General features: G+C 37.5%; 1 protein-coding gene and 1 long non-coding RNA gene across 4 annotated transcripts in view; one reads left to right on the top strand and one right to left on the bottom strand.

Annotated features, from left to right (window-relative positions):
• The window catches only part of LOC106907758 (uncharacterized), a 172,582-nt gene that overhangs the window by 142,450 nt on the left and 10,110 nt on the right, over nt 1–20,022 (top strand). The window lies entirely within an intron of this gene.
• bcl2l11 (BCL2 like 11) overlaps nt 1–20,022 on the bottom strand; it is a 32,620-nt gene that overhangs the window by 4,573 nt on the left and 8,025 nt on the right. Inside the window, exon 3 of one of the 2 annotated variants that reach the window (XM_015008582.2) lies at nt 18,514–18,629. In XM_015008582.2, the coding sequence (XP_014864068.1) occupies nt 18,514–18,629 (116 nt within the window). The remainder of the gene's footprint in view (nt 1–18,513; nt 18,630–20,022) is intronic. The other variant, XM_015008583.2, reaches the window with a different exon arrangement.

Genomic DNA, 20,022 nt, shown 5'->3' with positions numbered 1-20,022 from the left:
GTTCCAGTAAAACCAGACCTACTTCCCTCTCAAATTATACGGAAGCAGAAAAGGTGCACTTAGTTTTTCACACAACTGTACTCACGTTTTCCCAACAATACAAATGGTGCTTTGTGTCACAATTACATATTTCAGATGTTTAAATAAAGTTTATTAACAAAGACAACCGAAGTGAGTACAGAAAGCGGTTTTTTGAGTTATGATTTCATTTATAAAGGGGGAAAGTAAGCTTTTTAAAAACAAGCCAAAGTTAAGTGGGAATCCATCCGTCATATTGCTGTGGAGGAATTTTTGGCCCCATCTTCTAAACAGAAACATTTTATTTCAGCCACATTTGAGGTTTTTAGAGTATAAACATCTCCAGTTGGATTTAAATCTAGACTTTTACTAGACCGCTCTAAAAAGATATATTTTTTCTTTACCCCCTGGGATGTGCTCTTACTGGTGTGCTTTGGATCATTGTCCTGTTGGAAAACCTCCTTTTGCCAGTCCACAGACAATCTTTCCTGAAGTGTTGGGGGTCAACAATATGTTTTTGGCAAACATGAGACGTTTTTTTTTTGTCAGCAGTTTTTGTTTTTCCTTTGAAAAACTCTATTTTTGTCCAGCCCTTTTATTACACTGCATATCCACCTATATCTTGATGAAGACAAGTGAACAAAGTCTAAAGCTAGTGCTTTTGCTATTTTTTCTGTAAGAAACAGATGAGAAATCCGTTATTTCCATAAATAATGTTAATTATTGGCACAAAAACAAACCACAGATACATTATTAGTGCCAAAATATTAGGTCAACGTCCAGACAGCTGCTCAGATGTATAAGAGGGCTGAAGACGATCCCCAAAGCTTCAAAGATTGTCTTTTTTCTATTATTACATGTTATTTATTTGACTCAATTCACACACTGCCTGACCACATTATTTCAAAGGACATTCTGTTCTATCAATAAAAAAAAAAAATCCTCAGGCTCACATTAAGACATTTGATCAGCCATGAAAAGTTCTGAGTGTACAGTCCTAAACATCAGATGTTCAAGTGAGTTCAGGACTGACTGTGGCATAAAAAAATATCAAAAAATCAAAAGGACATATGTTCTGCATGTTTACATCCACAGGAAGCAGGTAAGTATAGACATCAAACATCCTGCCGCAGCTCTGTCTTTACCTTTGACTCTCCAGGTGCCAGCGCACGTTTTAATGCACGTGTGTGCATTAAAACACACTTTAAAACGTGTTTGTTTTCCAGCTTTTATAGCTCAGGTTTGTATGAAGGCTACTAATCTTTCTCAGACACCCTCTCCCTTTCCTTATGCACTGTATTTGTTAACAATGCTGTTAATTAAATAACGCCTCTTACCAAATAAACCCTTTGTCATGGATTCGTTTTAAGATTCCATTATACTCTTGTACTTTCCACCTTTTTTTTGATGATAAACTCCTAAAACTTTATATTTCTGTACAAATTTTGATATTTTAGTGTGAATTTCTTCGACGTTATCTCACCTAAAACCATCTCAGTGCTGGCCCCTTTTGGTCAAACGGTGCATAAGTGGCTCCGCCCACTTTGCTGAAATTTTTATTAGTTATACTTAAAGTAATGAAGTTAAAGTTGAATATAGATTGGGTGGAAGGAGGGAAGTAACTTGACACTTGACTTGTCCTTCAAAGACTCTAGACTTGACAAAGACTTGGCACTTTACATGGAATGGGAAAATAATTCTTTCCTGCCATTTCTTACTATCACAACAGTTTGAACAAGATGAACGTTGGGTGGATATAAAAGTTCAACTGAAACATATTGCTAAGAGGCACACATATTGTTCTAACTTGGCTTGCTTCCAGCTTCTGTATTTTGGAAACTGAAAATGAAAGGAAACAACACATGTCACGCTTTAATAGCACAATACATGCACAACAAGCGGGCCGAATTGTGATGTGATTCTTAAAAGTGGAAGGCATACGCCCTGTTGGGGGCCCCATGTTGTCAACATGTTAGACGGGGTGAATCATCCAGATATGCATTTATTGTTTCTGTTAGCTTTGGCAAGCGGAAATAAACTTCTCCCGTTGCAACCCGGAGTTTCGTATTACACAACTGGCAAATCAGTGTTTCCGTGATGAGAAGGAGTCGTGCTAAAAGGTGCTGGAACACCTGGGTGAAGAACTATTGGCAGCCTCTGATGACAAGTAGTTACTGTGAATGGCAATAAATAAAAAAAGACCTGGCGTGATGTGTCTGGCAGCTGGAAGCTAAGAAAATACTGACAAGACATGTTGAAAGATTACAGTTCATTTAGGAGAAAAGCTGATGTCTATCCGGAAAATGACTTTAGAAAACAGAAAAAAAAAAAAAAAATGAAGGTTGAGTTTCCAAATTGACATCAGCAGTTCAGAGGCTGCTGAGGAAAGAAAAAAAAATATCTCTACTGCTTTTCTACTGGATTGAACATTAGCTCTACGAGCGGCAAAAACAGAAATGAGAAATTATAACTCAATATTTATTTAAGTTTCACATCAGATGGTTCTATATCAGGCAGCTCTTCTCAGTAATTCACTCTTAAAACATTTGTTCAAACAATTAACTTAAACTCATGTGCTATTGTTCTTTATTTTGGGGCTGTTAGTGAACATTTTACTCACAAAGTGTTTCCCACTTGTTTTCCCCCAACCTCTCTATGGTGATTCACAGAAACTTGGCTGGATTTAGACCCACACAGTTAAGTTTTTTTTTTCTATTCCTGCTTGTTGACAGCTCTGTGCTTTGGACTTGGTTCATCGCTCAGCAGCAGATTCTCCACAATAACAGATCTGCCTGACTAATAAGAGAAATAAAAATTTCTTCTGGGTTTATGCACACCGGGAAGATTGTTATCAAACATTTTTCAGAAACAGTATGGTTCCTGTTGCTTAAAAAAAAGAGGATATCCACCATGCAAAGTACAGGGTAGTTTAAATTTCACCAACTGGAAACAGATATTTCCAGTTTTGATTTATTACCACTTTTGGTGGTTTAGTGCAAACACATAGCGTTGCTAATATGTCAGTGGACTTCTCAAAGTAATAATTGCTTTCCTTTTCAGAGCTCTCTCTTTAGGGTTAATGGACTTTGAGCCGACTCACAAAACCACTTTGAAGGAATGACAGTAAAAAGTTAAGGCTATGCTGTACCTCTAAGGTGACACTGCTTTAAATAAACTCACACTGTTTTTCTCATTCTAATAGATACAACTTCAGGAAAATCTTTTTTTTTTCTGCAACAAGATCATTTACAGCAATGTAAGGACTTTCTTTTTTATTATTTTTTTATAAAAGCAACTGTACCCAGTGTTTTTTCTATCCCCATTTCAAGCCCTACAACCTAAGCTGGCATTCAGCCGATAAAATGCGGGCTGTCCGGAAGGACTTTACAATACTACCCAGTCAATGGCTGGCAGAGAATAAATTTCCAGCCGCGGGGCAAGACTTCACTCTGAAAAACAGGATCTTTTCGGATGAAAGTAAGAGAGGCATATCAAAGCCGGTGTGGTGAGCCAGAAACCACAGAAAAGCGTATTGCCAGCAGAGGAAACAGGTGAGGGGAAGACTATTTAACCCTACATTTGAAACATGGTCTGGTTCTAATTTCACTTCTCACTTGGATCCAAGTCAAACACACTGCTCACAGATGACTACGTAAACCTAAATAAATAAAGCGCTCCTGATTGACAAAGAACAAGCTTTGCATTCAAACGTAGTATTATAAAAATGAGTGACAAATCAAAGAAAAATCTGTATCTTTGACTTCTACCCAGAGGGAATCTTGTATCGTTTTTAAAGTGATGTAATTTTTTCGGATCTAGTTTAAGAAATAGAATTTATTTATTTATTTTTTCCCATCAAAGTAGTGCACATGCCTAACCTGGACTGGTACTACAAACATTTCACTACCGCCTTGGGTTTTGACAAGCAAAGAGGTGGAACCACTTATTTTAACCACTTAAAATGTCCAGTTGTGATGAGCTACAAGTTTTATTTTGATTATTTGTAGAGTATATGTTCTCTGAAAGACAGTTAAGCTACACAAATCCCATAATTAATTTCTGGATATCTGAATTTATTAACGTCGTTTTAACCAACATGGACACTCCACAGTCGTGATCAACTAATCTCTGGAAACTGTAGTTAAACACAGTGTTGTGTTTGTGATGCAACATTTTGATTGGTTAGCAGTCTCCATAAACTTTCCTGAGAACCTTCTTATGGCCCTGAACCAGTTTACCAGTTATAGAGACACTGCCTCCAGTGGTGGAATCATAAAGAACAGCTACTGAGCAAACAGCAGCATCAGTTTTGGCACTAGACTCCGTCTTTCCATTTCCATGAAATCCATTTCCACTGAATTGTGTTTGTAAAAGAAGTCCAAAGTACAACAGTGAAGTGGACTTTGTCAACACATGTTTCTGAATCATGAGACTTGGGGAAGGTAATAAGGTAAAACTGTATGCAAATGGACTCTGACAGGAACATAAAGGTGGAAGCAGTTTGTCTGAATTGTTACGATTCCCAGAAAGTGAAGTACACTTTATCTCTGTACATATTTTACATACCATTACATAATTACCCTATGATGTAATAACAATAAATGGAGAAATAAAAGACTATTGTTTTTAAGATTTTTGGTACATATCCGGGGCACTGATCGGTATTTTTTTTATATGATTCAATGCAGCAAGTGCAGCTGTTGGGAAAATCCTCTCACCAATGGAACTTCTTCTGACTTGTATCTCAAACGATGAACAAGTTTGGACTCGTTGGATGCTACAGAAGTTTGGACTTTAGCTGATTTTTCTACAGTACCAATGATGTTTACATTTGGCTTGACTGTGTCTCAGGTGACTAATTAGGATAAATACACAGCTAACTATGCATCTCATTGCTGTTGAAAGATGTGTTCACTAGCTATGTTTCTGTCCAATTGTGCAAATTTTGAGTGAACTTTTAAATTGTCACAACAAAGGAAAAGGAAAAAAAATGCAAATTAGGACGTTTCCATCTAGAGGTTTGGAGCAAATCAACCAGGCTACACAAAGCACGACTTCATCAGATGCTGACGCTACGCATGGCTGAAATAAACAAGATGTAGAGGTTCAAGCCAGCATAGCATGGACCATCAATCCCAGAAAAATGGAGTGACCCTTCCCTTCCATACTGTAAGGTTAGATTTCAAAATATTTCTGAGTTTTGTGCCTCTCGTATACTTGTGGACTTGAGCGTTTGCTGAGTCGGAAGTTATTCAGCGAATGAGTTTACCTCTTCTCTTTGGTGAAATAGCTCTTTTTCAGCCAAAAACCACTTAAAGTGTTTTTTTCATCCTTTTTTGAAGAATTAATAAAGTTATTTCAAATGTTGCTCTTTCCATCAACCTTTTTCGATGTAATACTTCAAAACATGCACACAAAGATGCTGATGGAAAAACGGCTGCCGACATGTAGTTTAGGTGCAGCCCACCATTTTCCCACTACTGCAGCTGCCTGAGAGAGAGAACTTCCAGTTATCACGGGAACTTAAAGTTAATCATAACTGGAAGTTCACTCTGCTTTGTTTTGATGTCACTTTTTAAAGTTGTGCCACAAAACGTCGCATTGTGCACTTAGCTCTTCAGGTACAAATCTTCAGGTGTAAAAAAGTGCTATATTCATTTGTTACCTGCGTCATGTGGTGACTGTGGCTCAGTGGGTAGAGTGAGTTTTATTGCAATCGGGACAGTGTAGATTTGATTCCAGTGTCCTTTTGTCACATGTCAATGTGCTTCCAATAAAGGTACAAAATGCTCCGACACACTACATATTCTGTGAGCAGCGCACAATCCTCCCACACTGTCCGTGGATGGTTGAGCATATTGATTGTTGTGGCAAATTCCTTTATTTGCCACAAGTTTGATGAGCTAAAAAAAAAAAACAAGAATTACAGCAAGTCAACTGCGCCTCAATCGCAGGCGCAGTTGACTACTTCTTCTAAGAGGTAGTTAGTCATGGGCAAATTCTCTTCACACACATCTGCAGAGTAAAAGCATAGTGACAGCTTAGCAGCCAACAAGCAGCGCAAGTGGTGCTTATGTAGCAGGAAGAGCACAAAAAGGTCTGGAAGTAGGCTACTTCTGTTTTCACAAGCATGTGCATAGTTGCAAATCAACAGACTGTTTCACAAAACATGACATATGCTTCTAAAAATACCTAAAATTAAGATCAAAAGGACATGTTTTGTAGATGAATCAGTTTACTAGCAACACATTTGTTCTATCAGTTCTTCCACTACCAATTGTGGGACACAAGCAGATTTCATTTGCAGCGACATCCACCATTCAAAAGCGGGAACTGCAGCGAACGCTACGCACCTCAAGCGATAATATAAAAATCCAGGGGTCGATCTTAACTTCCAAATTCTCTTGAGATCTCTGGTATGTGAAGATAGTAAAATTGACTTTATTGCAAGGAGCAGCGAGAGTGGCTCTCTTGCTCTGAGGCCAAGTTCAGAGAAGAGCTGAAGCGCTCAACGCCCCGCCACTGACAAACAGCAAAGGTCCAAATGCTGCATACTGGCTGGTTTTGACCCAGCTTGGAAATGCTTCCCTCTGGCTGAACAAAGCTGATCTTTGTTTGATGGGTTAGGTTGGATATACAGTATGAAGGGAGAAACACAGATGAGGATTGTCCATAAAGTTGGGCTTAGCAGCTTCTCCAGTTCAATCAATAGCAATGATAGCAAAGAAGCAAAGTGCAGAAATAGAAACTTTCTTGTTCTGGACTATGTACACAATTACCTGTAAATATCACCCTAAACTCAGTTTTACTGTGTAGGATTTCCCACCATAGATGAAGAATTGAAGCACATCTGGAGAAGTACTTTATTTTGACAGGACATGTGATACTTTTCCTTCCTTCAGGGTATATTTTCCTTCATATCATCGCCTTAGGAACCTTCAAAACTTTCAAGTCAACATTTAAGGGAACATCATGGGAGCAAATACCCAGCTACAGACTCAGTACTGTTAATGCTCATTTGTCCCCAGCTGACCAACTAGGCCTGTTGTTTTTGGCAGAAAAAGGAAGACTAAAGTTTTAACTTGATGGGAGTTTTTTTTTTTTTTTTTTTTTTTTTTGGGGGGGTAATTTTATTTAGTTTCTGCAACCATAATGTCTGCCATCTTCATACATCAGAATTTCTGTCAGAGCAGAAGCTCGAGTGAACACTCATTGAGTCAGCGTCTGCACACAAGTTTAAAAAAAGAAAAGGAGAGGGTTATGTTTGATTGCAGAGAGAAAACACGGGTTTCTGTTTATTATCAAAAGTTTCAGTTTTGCTACAAGAAAAAAAAAATATCTTGCAGTGTGTAAATACCTAAAGTTGTGTTGGAAACGCTAACAATATTGTTATTACAGGTAATTAGCTTGCAGCAGTGTTAATCGTTGCAAAAATAATGACTTATCTATCGCGAAATCCACTGTGGAAGAAATAAACAAGGCTTGCGGGTTTTTCTTGGCAGAGTTTCTGGAACTCGTTCTTCACCTCATCAACCACAGCAATGACTTGACACTAAAGATGGTTGAACTGCAGAATACTGAAACCTTGCTGCATGAATGCTACTTTACTTTACGATGTGTCATCCTAAATCTATTGGAACATTACATTTCTATATCTTGAACTCCTTCATTTAGTGTTGTGGTAGGCAATTTCCTGGAAAACAGTTCATATCTTAATCAGTTGTTTTGTCGAGATAAAGACTAATTTTGCATTCAGTGACCTGCTTTTCTTATTTTTAAATGTGTAGGGCAGCATAGTTACCCAGTAGACTGATGTTAAATAATTACTCCAGAAATGTCTGCCTTTAAAGCTCTTGGAGTCATATTAGAAGGCATGATAAAAATTTTCTTGCGATCCTTTGGAGACAAAAAGCCCACAGCATCATGCCACAATAGCTAAAAGTGAAATTATCAACAAATCATCCACAATCTTAGCTCTGCTGGACCAAAACAAACAGTTACAGTTAGTCTCAACTACAATTAGCAAACGCCACTTGTTGCATCTGTGGTGGTTGGGCAGAAATTGATTTTTTTTCTGGCTGCCTCCTCTATAATCAGCTGGGATGCAGAGGGCATCTAATAGTCGTTATGGAGACTTTGTGGCCCCACTCTTCGCTCCAAAGTTGTATTATTTTTAACCTTCATTACTTAAATGACATGTCTTCTTTTCTTTCCTGTGGTTCTTGCATGAATGGCACCCTGAGCGAGCCCATCCATACCCCAGCCAATCAAAATGCAGGAAATCTTTAAAATTTGGAGGTGCTATACAAAGGAGTGCAATATAACCTCTTATTGTTTTTCAGTAGCAAACAGGGGGCTCCAACTCATATGCAAAAACAATAAAAAAAAAGATGTAACTGATGAATAATTAGCTTTTTTTAAATCCTGTGCTTGTGCACCCCCTTTCTAATGCAGCCCTGGTCAACTGCCCATGTCCTGTAACTGATAACATAATTATTTCAGATAAAAAGTGGTCAAATTCACAGTTTTTTTTTTAGCTTTCTGAACACAAAAAGATTGTCTGGCAATTGAAAAATATTTATTTAATGTTACACCTGTACCTTAGAATAAAAAGTAAAAACAGAAAATGAACTGTTAAGGTCGGAATAAAGATTAGATGCAAATTTATTAGAAACAAATCTTTTTTTTTCTTTTTTTTTTTTAAATCTTGTGCTTTAATCCAAATAAAAACGGTGATGTTCTGAGAGCTGAGAATACAAATCATAAAGTATGGCTAACAATAGGGCTGATGAGTTATCTTGATAAATGGTAATACATCACAGTCAGATTGAAGGGTTGGATTTTCACCACAACTAGAAACAGATGTGCTGCTCAGCTGACAAACTGCAGGCTGAGTGTGGGATTTCAAGCCAAAACTTGCAACAAAAACGATCTCCAGGCATATAACTTAAGAGACTACAGAAACGCATTATAAACACTGGCATATAAAAACACCAACAGCTGATCATTTAAGTTTTCTAACGTCCAAGAGTGGCTACTGTCCATGTTTTAATCTGCTTTATGACGAGGCGAAAAGGGTCTAATCCTCCTGGATCTTACTGTTGCTTCGTCACTATGAGCAAATATAATTAGCTATCTCTATGTTAGAGGATGGAGTAAATTAGCATGCCTCCCTACTGGTTAAAACTTGTATATTATTTCAAGGTGTCAAAGCAAGAACAAACATATTTGTCCTGTTGTCTTTCCAGTGGTGCAACCCTAGGCTCAGTGCTCAGACACTTTCTTTTGGTAATGTACCCTACTTGATACATTTCAAGTAGTACTACTCTTTTGACACTTTGGGAAAAACAAACAAACTACCACATTGCTGACTTCACCACTCCTACGCTTCAGATAAACTCTTGAAGCAGTGATAACTGGTTCACTATCACTGTCACATGACTAAACAAATACCACATGACCAACCTCCTTCCCTCGCCCTCCAGGAACAAACAGCAACTGGATGTAAATAAACATTGTTTGGTAATATCAGCCCAGTTTTATTTATCAGACTGATACCGATTATTCATCCAAAATATATGGTCAGCCCTCAAAAACATACCTATCTTTGAACATGTTCCTCTTCATTTTTAACACACAAAATTGAAAGAAATACATTGGCATTGGTTTGTACTGCTAGTAGGAGCAAGTACCATAACAACGAACAATAAGCAGTGTTTTCTGACTCGTAACTAGAACAATCCGAGCTAGGGTGTGACATGTTTCCCATTTTAAAGCTCTGACTTCAGTAAAAAACCAAAAGAAACATAATCCTAACTTATTAAAGTCTATAGTACATAGAATATTGACTTATTATAGTCCTGATGGGCTTGCTTGTTTGCTTTGTTTTTACATAGATTTAGGATTTAATGCATGATTTGGGGTGTCTTTCTGTACAAAATCTTTAATGGAATCAATTCTTCATTGCTTCACGTAATATTGCTTGCTAAATGGCTAGTTATAACGTTTTATTTTTGGATTTTAGCAGAGGAGGACAAATCTCCATTGCAGTAAATCCTAACTTTCACAGCTTGCCTTCTTGCTCTTCTTCTTGTGTCGCTCTTTTCACAGTGGAAACATTGAGTCAGCCAAAAAGCTCATGTGATTTTATTTGGTTACCACAACTTACTATGCTGCCTCTTAAAAATAGCTCTCAAAACAAAGCTACACTTACAAGCACACGTACACGCACACACACACACACACACCACATTACGGGACTCGGGCTTTGTTATATTCCTTCTCTGCCTTCCTTCCTCTTAATTTCTTGCTGCCACAATGCAAACCTCCAAATGTTCAAAACGTTTTTAAATGATATATTTTCTACAAGACCTCCAAGCAAAATTTAAACACAAAACTTGCAGTCTCTGAGAGTGTCATGTGTGCGCTCCCTGGCTTGTGGCTGCCAATTATCTTTTTACATGCAAGCCAGCAAAACACAGGCACTCTCAAACATGCACTGATTTAGAAATTGCATGCAAAGTCAGTGTGCCATAATATGTCTTTACAGTTTGTTTTCTTTGTGGGACCCACTGAAGAAATGTAACATTATAGCTCAGCAACAACTTTTGGCTGAACCAAAACAACATTAAAGATCCAACAACTAAGTGAAACACCAACTGTAAAACGCAAAGAACAATAATTTGGTCAGATTGGTGTCATTGCCATAAATTTGTGATGTGGTGGTTATAGTGGTAGCATGTTTGTTTGTTTTTTTCTTTGCTTTAAGGCAATCGATATACAGGATAATGGTACTTTGGGTGGTTAGGATGTACTGGTACGTACTGAAATGGGACTCACAGCTCTAACTGTGTTTGTAGGGCTGCTACATTTCTATATCGCGGCTGGCCTAAAAACAAAAAGAAGTGCCAGTGACGTCAAAACTTCCCATCTGTGTTGTACCATCCCTTTCTGGGTCAAGATCATTATGTTCTGAAACCAGTTATCTCATTGTTTTTCCAGCACATACTTGTCTGAACTGTGTTTGGTTCCTTTTCAGAATCAGTTCTTTCATTTTCTGAAGTTTTTTTTTTTGACACATTTTTAAACATCTGTTTGTCCAGTTGCAGCAGATAAAAACTAGCGTGTGGTTCCATATATCAAATTAAATTTTAGAAGTCTATTATTCACACTGATAACTCTGTCCTTCCTATGAGATGAACTAAAAACCTTTGCCTCGGTAGCAAAGGGGCAAAGGATAGGGTTACCAACCCGTTAACAGTGTTTTTACCAGCGATTCACTGAGAAGTAACTCGTATAATGAACATAACTTAACTTTACTCAGCAGGTGCAAAATTCCACCAGGTGGTTGCTAAATGCCACTGGCTAGTCTGAAGGAGCTGAGGGGTGACGTTGCACTGATGCACTGATGTTAGGTAGCATCGAGGTATCTCAGCTTCCAAAGCTGCATTTTTTTTCTCTTTTTGAATAATTTAGATGTGCTCTACAGACAAATCTGCTAATAGGTGACTTTGTATTGGGACTGGGGATTCACTGTAATTCAGCTGCCAAAGTGGAGGAGGGGCTGGAGAGAAGCACCTGGCAGCAGCAGGCAGGTTTGCAGGCAGCAGAGGTAAACAGAGGTTTTGAAGCTTAAACACACTACCCAAAACATTTGGGTGTGTTTGACATATCCTGGAGTGTGAATAAAAAAGAATCACAAGGATTTTACAACCTTAAATGTGTTGTGAAACACACAACACAACAAATATAGCACATTGAATCTGCTATACTCCAGATTCAATGACTAGCAGTGGGAGACTTGCTGAATACTTTGACATTTAGGGGCACGAGACTCGCTTTGCAGAAACTGGACTAAAGAAAACTTTCAGTCAGAAAATGATTCCTGTTCTACTGTTTTCTATCTTCTTTATTTTTAGTACAAACCTTCCTTGAGTTACTCAAATGGTTTTATCCAACACAACGATTCAACAACACAATCTTTCAGCTAGCCAGGCTCCAATGAGGCTCAACACCAAATCTGACCTGAATGGCACAGGTTAATGAAAACGATAAGGTAGAGGAAAAGTATCCTGTCTTTTTTCCCACTATTTTTCCTTCGACACACTCTTAAACACAGAGAATGACATAAGCAGCCAAGAAATCACACCCTACTGGTCCACAATATTTCTGAGGGTTATTTCTGCGTACAGACAAAGGGTTTCACCTCTTAGTGACGGATGACGGATTGTGCATTTGGAGTTAGTACGTGTGTGCCTCTGTGTGTGCGTGTGTGTGTGTGTGCGTGTGCGTGTGTGTGTTTGGTCAGGATAATTAGACCTTGTGCTCTCCTCCCTGAGAGTTCTCTAACCACAGGTTTGAGGCGTAATGAAACTACACAGTCACGGACACCAGGCTGACACACCACACAGAAATGGGCACGTACATCGTTCTGAGCACATTCACAGATGTCTCAAAACAAACACACACCAACGATCGTGCATGCGCTGTGTAAATGTTTAACCGAGACACTGACACAGAGAGATTCTGGAAGAGATGAGGACAAAGAAACGGGAGCAAATTTAAAAGTACAGAATGAAAAATACTCCCTGTATTATTTTTTATGCTAAGAAAAATAAATAAATAAATCACTAAGATTATATTAATCATGTACTTTAGAGTTTTAGTTACTTCTCTGGCATAAAAAGGATGTGATGCAGCGCCGTGTGGCTGAATTAGTGTATTTACAGATAATGAGTCAAAATCTTCCACAGCCATACGCTGCCTTCGCTCCCCGCTGGCTTCCAGGCACTGAACCTGAAATAAGCTCTTTTGTCAACAGTGCAGGCACAGGAGGCTAACTCTTCACAGAAAACCTAACAATGGGAAAACATGGAGAAGTGGTTCAAGAAACTGAACCATAAAACATCCTCAGGTGTGCTTCAATGTTTAATGTAGTTTTTCCACCTTACATATTTTGTGGAGACAATTATTACGTTTTTAGACACATTAGTTACATTTTTAAACAAGAAAATGTGAAGGCTGTTTTCGCCACCAAAGAAATAAACTCTATTATGATGGTGTAGTGAAACAGAAAGCTTGGATGAGCACAATCTTTACAACAATCCGTCTTTGGATTTAGTCAACTTTCCATAAAAGTAATGCATGGTGAATCTAAAACAAATCAGATCACTCTCTGCACTCAGAGAAACATCTAGACCTGTCACGACAACAAATTTCACTGGACGATAAATTCACCCCAGACGTTTTCGTGAAAAACAATAGCATTATTGCTTTGAGACAACTTTCAAGCTATATGGCGGTCAAGGCATAATAATTCTCAAAGACATAAGCACATTCTCAAAGATTAATAAACTTTACATTTTAGTGAACATTTAACACTGGAACTGGAAGACATTTTAAATGTGCAAAATTAATAACAGCAAAAAAATAATAATAAAATGAATTATGACGTTTCTGTAAACAAAACTGTCCTTCAAAGAAAGGGCTAGTTAAGACCAAAACACCGGTTTGAAGACTTTTACCATCCAGTTTTTGGTAGAAAGAGAAAAACAATAAATCATGCAAATGGAAATTATTAAACTTGTCTTAATTTATCATGCAATTAATTGATTTATTGTTTACTGTGACAGGCCTATGAACATATTATTGGTTTGTTGATTCTTATTTTACTTTTTTTTTGACAAAAAATAAGTAAAATAATAGGGGAAAGAGCTCATTTTTTTCTCCAACAGTCCTGTCAACTTTGCAGTATCTGTTCAGCCTTCCTGTTATCTGCTGAAGTCTTGTTCTTTCTCACTCTCTTGCAGGAATTAATCACAATATTTCTTGTACATGATTTCACTTGTTAAGTACCTCCATAACAAATGATGTTAACATTGGTGAGACCCGTTATGGTGCATTCACTGACCTGAAAAAGACGGAACTTTTTGAGTTTCCAGCTGCCAGAGCTGTTGAGGATTGCGAGTTGATTTCTTGGTACATCACAAAAAATAAAAACGTTCTGAAATGTCCTTATTACAACAAATCAGAAAAAAAAAATATTAAAGCACGTTTTGTTGTCAGTGAGAATAGGGATATAATTTTATAGCTTCACTGTTTTTCTGTCTTTCCTAAAACATAAAAAGGCCCTACGATTAGATCTTCCAAAACAGATGAAAATCTGCTATGAAAATGTGTTGAAAGAAGGAACTGCTTTGCTACAAAGGAAAAATATAGGAAACTGGGGACCACTGTTGAAAAGAACAGCACATCAGCACAAGGGCCAGACATGAATAAGCCAATGTGGTGGGCCTGCTTAGTTCATGGGATTGCCTAAGTTTTTCTGATGAGTTTTTCTTTCATATTTCTTCACTACTCAGGTCAGGCTACCAAGAGTACGACTTCTTCTGTGCCTGAGTTCACACAAGAAATTGTGACTCACCTTAAGTCAAGTGATACTTGGGAAAACCATAGAGATTTTACTGGCTTTAAGATGACAGTGACTCATGCTGTCATGGGTTTATAGCCTATGCAGATTGCTCAGTGATTAAGTAATCGTTGTGGTATAGCTGTTTAAGAGGTCAAGACCTGAAGAAGGTCACGGAACAGCTTGTGGTTTGTAACATCCAGATGGGGAAGAATGTAGTCTGCAGTTAAACGCAAAGCTTGGTTCACATCTTTTCATCCTACTTTGCTTCAAAAGCGCAGGATTCAATCAAAGGTGGTGCTGTCTTTTTATTCAAATTTAAACCAAATCCACTGGGAGTGAATGTAACTGAACACGTCATAGCTAAATAATTAAAAGTGTTAGTCAAATTTACATTTTAGGAAGGTTGCATTACCTAGCAAGTGATTAAAAGCGATCAGCCTGAAACGTGCTGTGCAGCAGTGATTTGTCAAACGATGTGTAACTTTGCCTGCCAGAAAACAAGGAACGAGTCTCCTTGTTCCGCTTTCTTATCTGTGCCTCTTCAGTGTTCTACAGCAAGAACGAGCACACATGCATGCGCACACGCCAGATAACTCTGCAGCCATGTTCAAATTAGGTTTGCCACAAAGACAAGCACGCTCACACACACATATAGACGCACTTCAGATTTTGCCCCCCGTCCCCCAACTTGCTAAATGTGACTAGGTGCTGACTCACATTCATCCACCCTTCTGCCTGCGTTTGGTGACCATTTGAATCACAGCAGTGAAGTTAACAAGCAGCCTGGCCTTGCATGACTCTTATCACGTACCAAACACCAGTCCAGGAAATCTTCCACATAAGGATCACATTACATTCGTCCTGATGTTAGAGCACTAAGTAGTAGTGATAAAAAATGTGCAACTGAGCGTTGTGTTTTAAGTTGTAAAACATGAAAACAGGGGATAAACTAATAGGGAATAGCAGATAAGAAAAGATTCAGTTTTACATTGATTAGAAGTAGGTTTCAAAACCCTTACAGGTCTACGTTAAAAATTCAACAAGAGAATCAACATTTATTTTTCAAAATAAAAGTGCCAATATTCCAAAATTCAATTCCTATTCAAACCCAAGGATTTTAAGTTATCTTTAGCTGCATTTCCTTTGGCCATGTAATTACACAAATTTCCAAAGAAAAAAAATAAACTCACAAAAAAATTCATTTCATATAAAAATTTTTGCTTTATGATGAAGTAGTTTGTTTGGCTGTGTCAAATTGTGTGTATTTTACAAAAATGAAAAGGCAACACTTTTTTTGAATCACACAAGTCATGTGACGAACGACCGGATGTTACTACTGCCGGAAAATATGAAGAAGACAACAGGAAGTGGTAGGAGGATGTTGTCACAGCAAGTTTTTTGAAGACTTATCGCGAGAACAAACTTATTCATGTGTGATTTTAATCGCGTTTCATATGTTGTGGAAACACTGTAGTTGCGAAATTGTGTTTTTTTTTGCGCACATTTGTAAAGAATACACAGGTAGTGTGACCAGAAAAGGTCTTTCAAAATAAACCTTGTTTTTTCAAATTGAAGTTCTACTTATTTCAAGGTTGTGTAATTTTACATGAGATTCCTAATGCCTGCTGGGATTTGCTGCTCAAAACCAAAGAATGATGGAGTTGGACAGTGTGCACCAGGTGACAGGTTTTATTACAATTTCTTATTTTTTCAGGGTTTTTTCCAATTTCAGACTTTTCCTTTCTTTTTTGGTGCAAAAACAAAACATTCTTCATGCTTGCTATTGATATGCAACTGGAAAGTGCATCAAGTGAGGTGTAACCATCACCACTGATCAGATTTAACTCCACTGAAATGATAAATGATTATTTAACGCCTCAAACAGACAATCCAACCAATAATCCACAAAATAGGTCACTGGGTTTCATTTCCTTCACATATATTGCATGTAGAATTTGTTTGCACACAAATTGTTAGAAACACAAGCCAACATTATGAATATGGGCCACAGAAACATGTTCTGGTTTTTTGGGATTTTACAAGAGGTGCGATTAAGAAAAACATCTAACGGGTTAATTCTCCTGATGCTGCTCATTACCAAATCAGACACTAAACAAAATAGGTGGAAGCACATTTGTGATGCATCAAACTGCTGAGATGCAGACTTAAAGCTTTCTAGATGTTAAGCTTCTGACACTATGGGGGCTTTTTAAGCTCTTCAGAGGGATATAAAACTCCTGTCGTGCATTTTCCTGACTTTTACGTTTCAGCTCACTACTCTGATGAGATTAAAGTGAATTTAAATGAGCACAGACTCTTCTCTACCCCTTCATCTCCGCATTTTCCAGTTTGCTAGTCTGCCCTTTGACAATAAGTAAATCTCTGATGATGCAACATGCAGAAACGTTGCCAAGGAATCAGAAGCCAAGAGGAAATCGAGTCTTACTGCGGCTATTCAAATTTACAACGGAGTCTATTCAGTGGTTATATGCTCCCTCTGATAATGTAATCATGTCTTCAAGGAAGTAATTGTCAGGCTAATGCAACTGTAATTTCATGTCACAATCGGAGACAGGAGCTAAATGACTTATCTATTTTTGGATTACTGCAGAAGAGAGTTTTAAGAAATAGGGCAAAGTATGAAGGAAAAGTGTGTCAGTCACACTGATGCCACAAGGTGACAAACAATGCAACGCGGCAGAGGTAAACCGGCACTGAGATTTGGTTTCAGCATCTGTGAACACTTTGCTTCATCTCCATCCCTGACAGCTAGGATATAAGCAGCTTAACGTGCTGCGCAAATAATTTGGTATTTGCACCACAATTTGTGCCACAATGTTTTGCTTTTGACTTTGTTTTCACTGCTTAAAACTAGATGGTTAAATGAAGAAACAGCATCTCGTCTCTTTTTTCCCCCTTGTCTTTTCTGTGAATGTTTAATTTCTGCTGAATTATGATTCTGCTGATCATAATCAGGTTGTGATTGAAGGGCCAGTGTTTTCATTACCATTAGCTAGCTTAGCTAAAATACTGACTGGTCACAGCTTTCATTAATTTAGTCATCATAAGTTCATAAGTTTTAGTCAAGTCTCAAGTATTAGATGATGAAAATAAACGTTTGTCCTCAAATGCATGCCATCTATTCTGCCTGTATCACTGCATATAATAAATAATGATAAATAAACAGTTTTGTTATTGCAAAAAAAGGACACAGAAATACCTGGGTGTGTGCAGCCTAGTGGCTTAGCATTATCCCAATCTGTTTGAAGCACAGTGATGATGTTCAAAAACATATCAAATCTTCAAAACTCTTGGTGAGTAACAGATTCAAAAATAATTCATCCATATTGTTAATAGCACAAGTTTTTCCCTTTTCAAAGCTTCCCTTTAATTCACTTAGCAACTCACTAGCAGCAATGTTGTTTAGTTACTATTATTCCCAATAATGCCTAATGTCCCTAAATTGCATCATATCTTAACTCTGCATTAATTCAGGCAGTTGAATATTCAATAGTCATATGCAAACTAACAAACCTTACTAATTAAAATACTGTAATGATGAAAAAAAATCTGAACAATCTGTTTAGCAGCAAAAACTGCCGAGCAAAAGAAAATACCTCATTTAAAAAAAAAATACCTTTGAATAAAATTAGGAAGTGAGGGGTTAAGTTCACCAGCGCTCAAATAATTTAGATAACTTTAATTCACGGAGCCACTCACTACCAGCAAAATTACTTAGTTACTTTTATTCCCAATTATGCCTAATGTCCCTAATCTGCCTCATACCTTAACTTTGCATTAATTCAGGCAGCTGATTTAGTCATATTCAAACTAACAAACCTTACTAATTAAAATACTGTAACGATGAAAAAGGAAAAAAAATATCTGAAAAATCTCTTTAGCAGCAAAAACTGCCAAGCAAAAGCAAATACCTCATTTAAAAAAAAAATAATAATAATAATAATAATAATAATAATAATAAAAATCAGGAAGTGAGGGGTTAAGTTCACCAGCGCTCAAATAATTTAGATACAGTTACGGATGTATTGCACAAAACTTTACATTGAGAAGAGTTTGACTCTTACCCTTACCATCAGGTGGTTGTTGTAGTCATCTCCAATAGCACGGAGTTGACGACCAAAGTTTTCTGACTGCATATCCCGCGCCGCGTTAATAGTGCTATAGTGGTTGGGAGAGTGCCCTGAAACAGAGAGCAGAAAACACAGTAGTTTTTTCAGCATATTCGCAAAACCGTAACGTGGAACATTATGAGTCAGAACAGTCAAAAGCAGCATTTTCTGCAGTGATTAGGTGTTAAGACGAGAGCTTCCCTGTTAAATTTATAGTTCGCTCAACTATGATTCATTTAAGTGAAACATGAAAAATACGTTATCACAGAGGATCTGTGGTCGGGGGTTTAGACTTGAAAACCAAGTCAACCTGAGCACTGACATATTTTAAATATGACTCCTTGCATTAAAGGAAACCACAGAGGAACTAAGCTCAGTGGATGCTTCTACAAAGCTCTATATGATGTTCAATGGCTTCTCCGTTTGACTTATGGGTGACCCAGTGCTATTCTGGGTCACAGAACATTTTCTTCTACATTTATAGTTAGCATCACATTGCTAAGGTATTCAGACACCTTCAGTCTTTTTTTCTGTTTTCTCACATTACAACCACAAACTTAAGTGTACGTTATTGAGATTTTACCACACACGTGACTTCTACAGGTAAGTGGTGGCACTGAATTGTATTTTTGGATATCATCCAAAAGAGTGGACTGAGTACATCTCTTTTTATTAGCAGTGGTAGTATCGTATACCATGTACCATGTATTTTCTTTTCATTTCACAATTACACACTGTTTGGTGTTGATCCGACACCTAAAATCCCAATAAAATACATTGGAGTTTGTAGATGTACTCTGACAAACATGCCACTGTGTGTTCTAGGAAATGGATAATATAAAATATATTTATTATTTACTTATATTTAAAATATATTTATTATTTACTTACTTACAATATAACATGTAAAATTTGTCTTTGACAGTTGTGATAGAAAAAAAAACACACCAGCTGACCGTGTAAGCACGTTTGTATCTCTGCATCCGTGTGTGTGTGTGTGTGTGTTTGAGTTTGTTTTTGTGGTTTATCTGTTATATTTTCAGTCTGAACTACAGTATGAGTATGAAAGGCTCTGACCTCTTACCGATCTCCGCTTATGACTCATTCGCGCCGTTATGAAACCCAGACTTAATATTTCTAACATCCTTCAATATTGAAGCTACTGATTCAGCGATAAATCCATCAGGCGCTACTGAAGTATGGCTAAGACGGTTTTAATCAGGAGACATGGAAAAATTGCAAAGGCTCAGAATGTGTCATCATTGCTGGAAACTGAAGACAAGCATTTGTCAATTCGCTCAAATATATGCCTTGTAAACAGTGAACAATTGAAATGCTTCAGAGCGCAAAGAAATTATAACCATACAAAGCAGAGTTAAGCAAAGCAAAATGATCTGTTACATATCAAATGCACAGCATGTAAGGGTTCCAAAAGTGTCAAAATCAGCAAAAAATCTTCAGCAT

This window comes from Poecilia mexicana, unplaced genomic scaffold, assembly GCF_051168715.1.
Source record: "Poecilia mexicana isolate PSO_F unplaced genomic scaffold, ASM5116871v1 scaffold_15, whole genome shotgun sequence".
NCBI lineage: Eukaryota > Metazoa > Chordata > Actinopteri > Cyprinodontiformes > Poeciliidae > Poecilia > Poecilia mexicana.
Note: the sequence above shows the minus strand (reverse complement) of the source record. Positions and strands in the feature narration are given on the sequence as shown.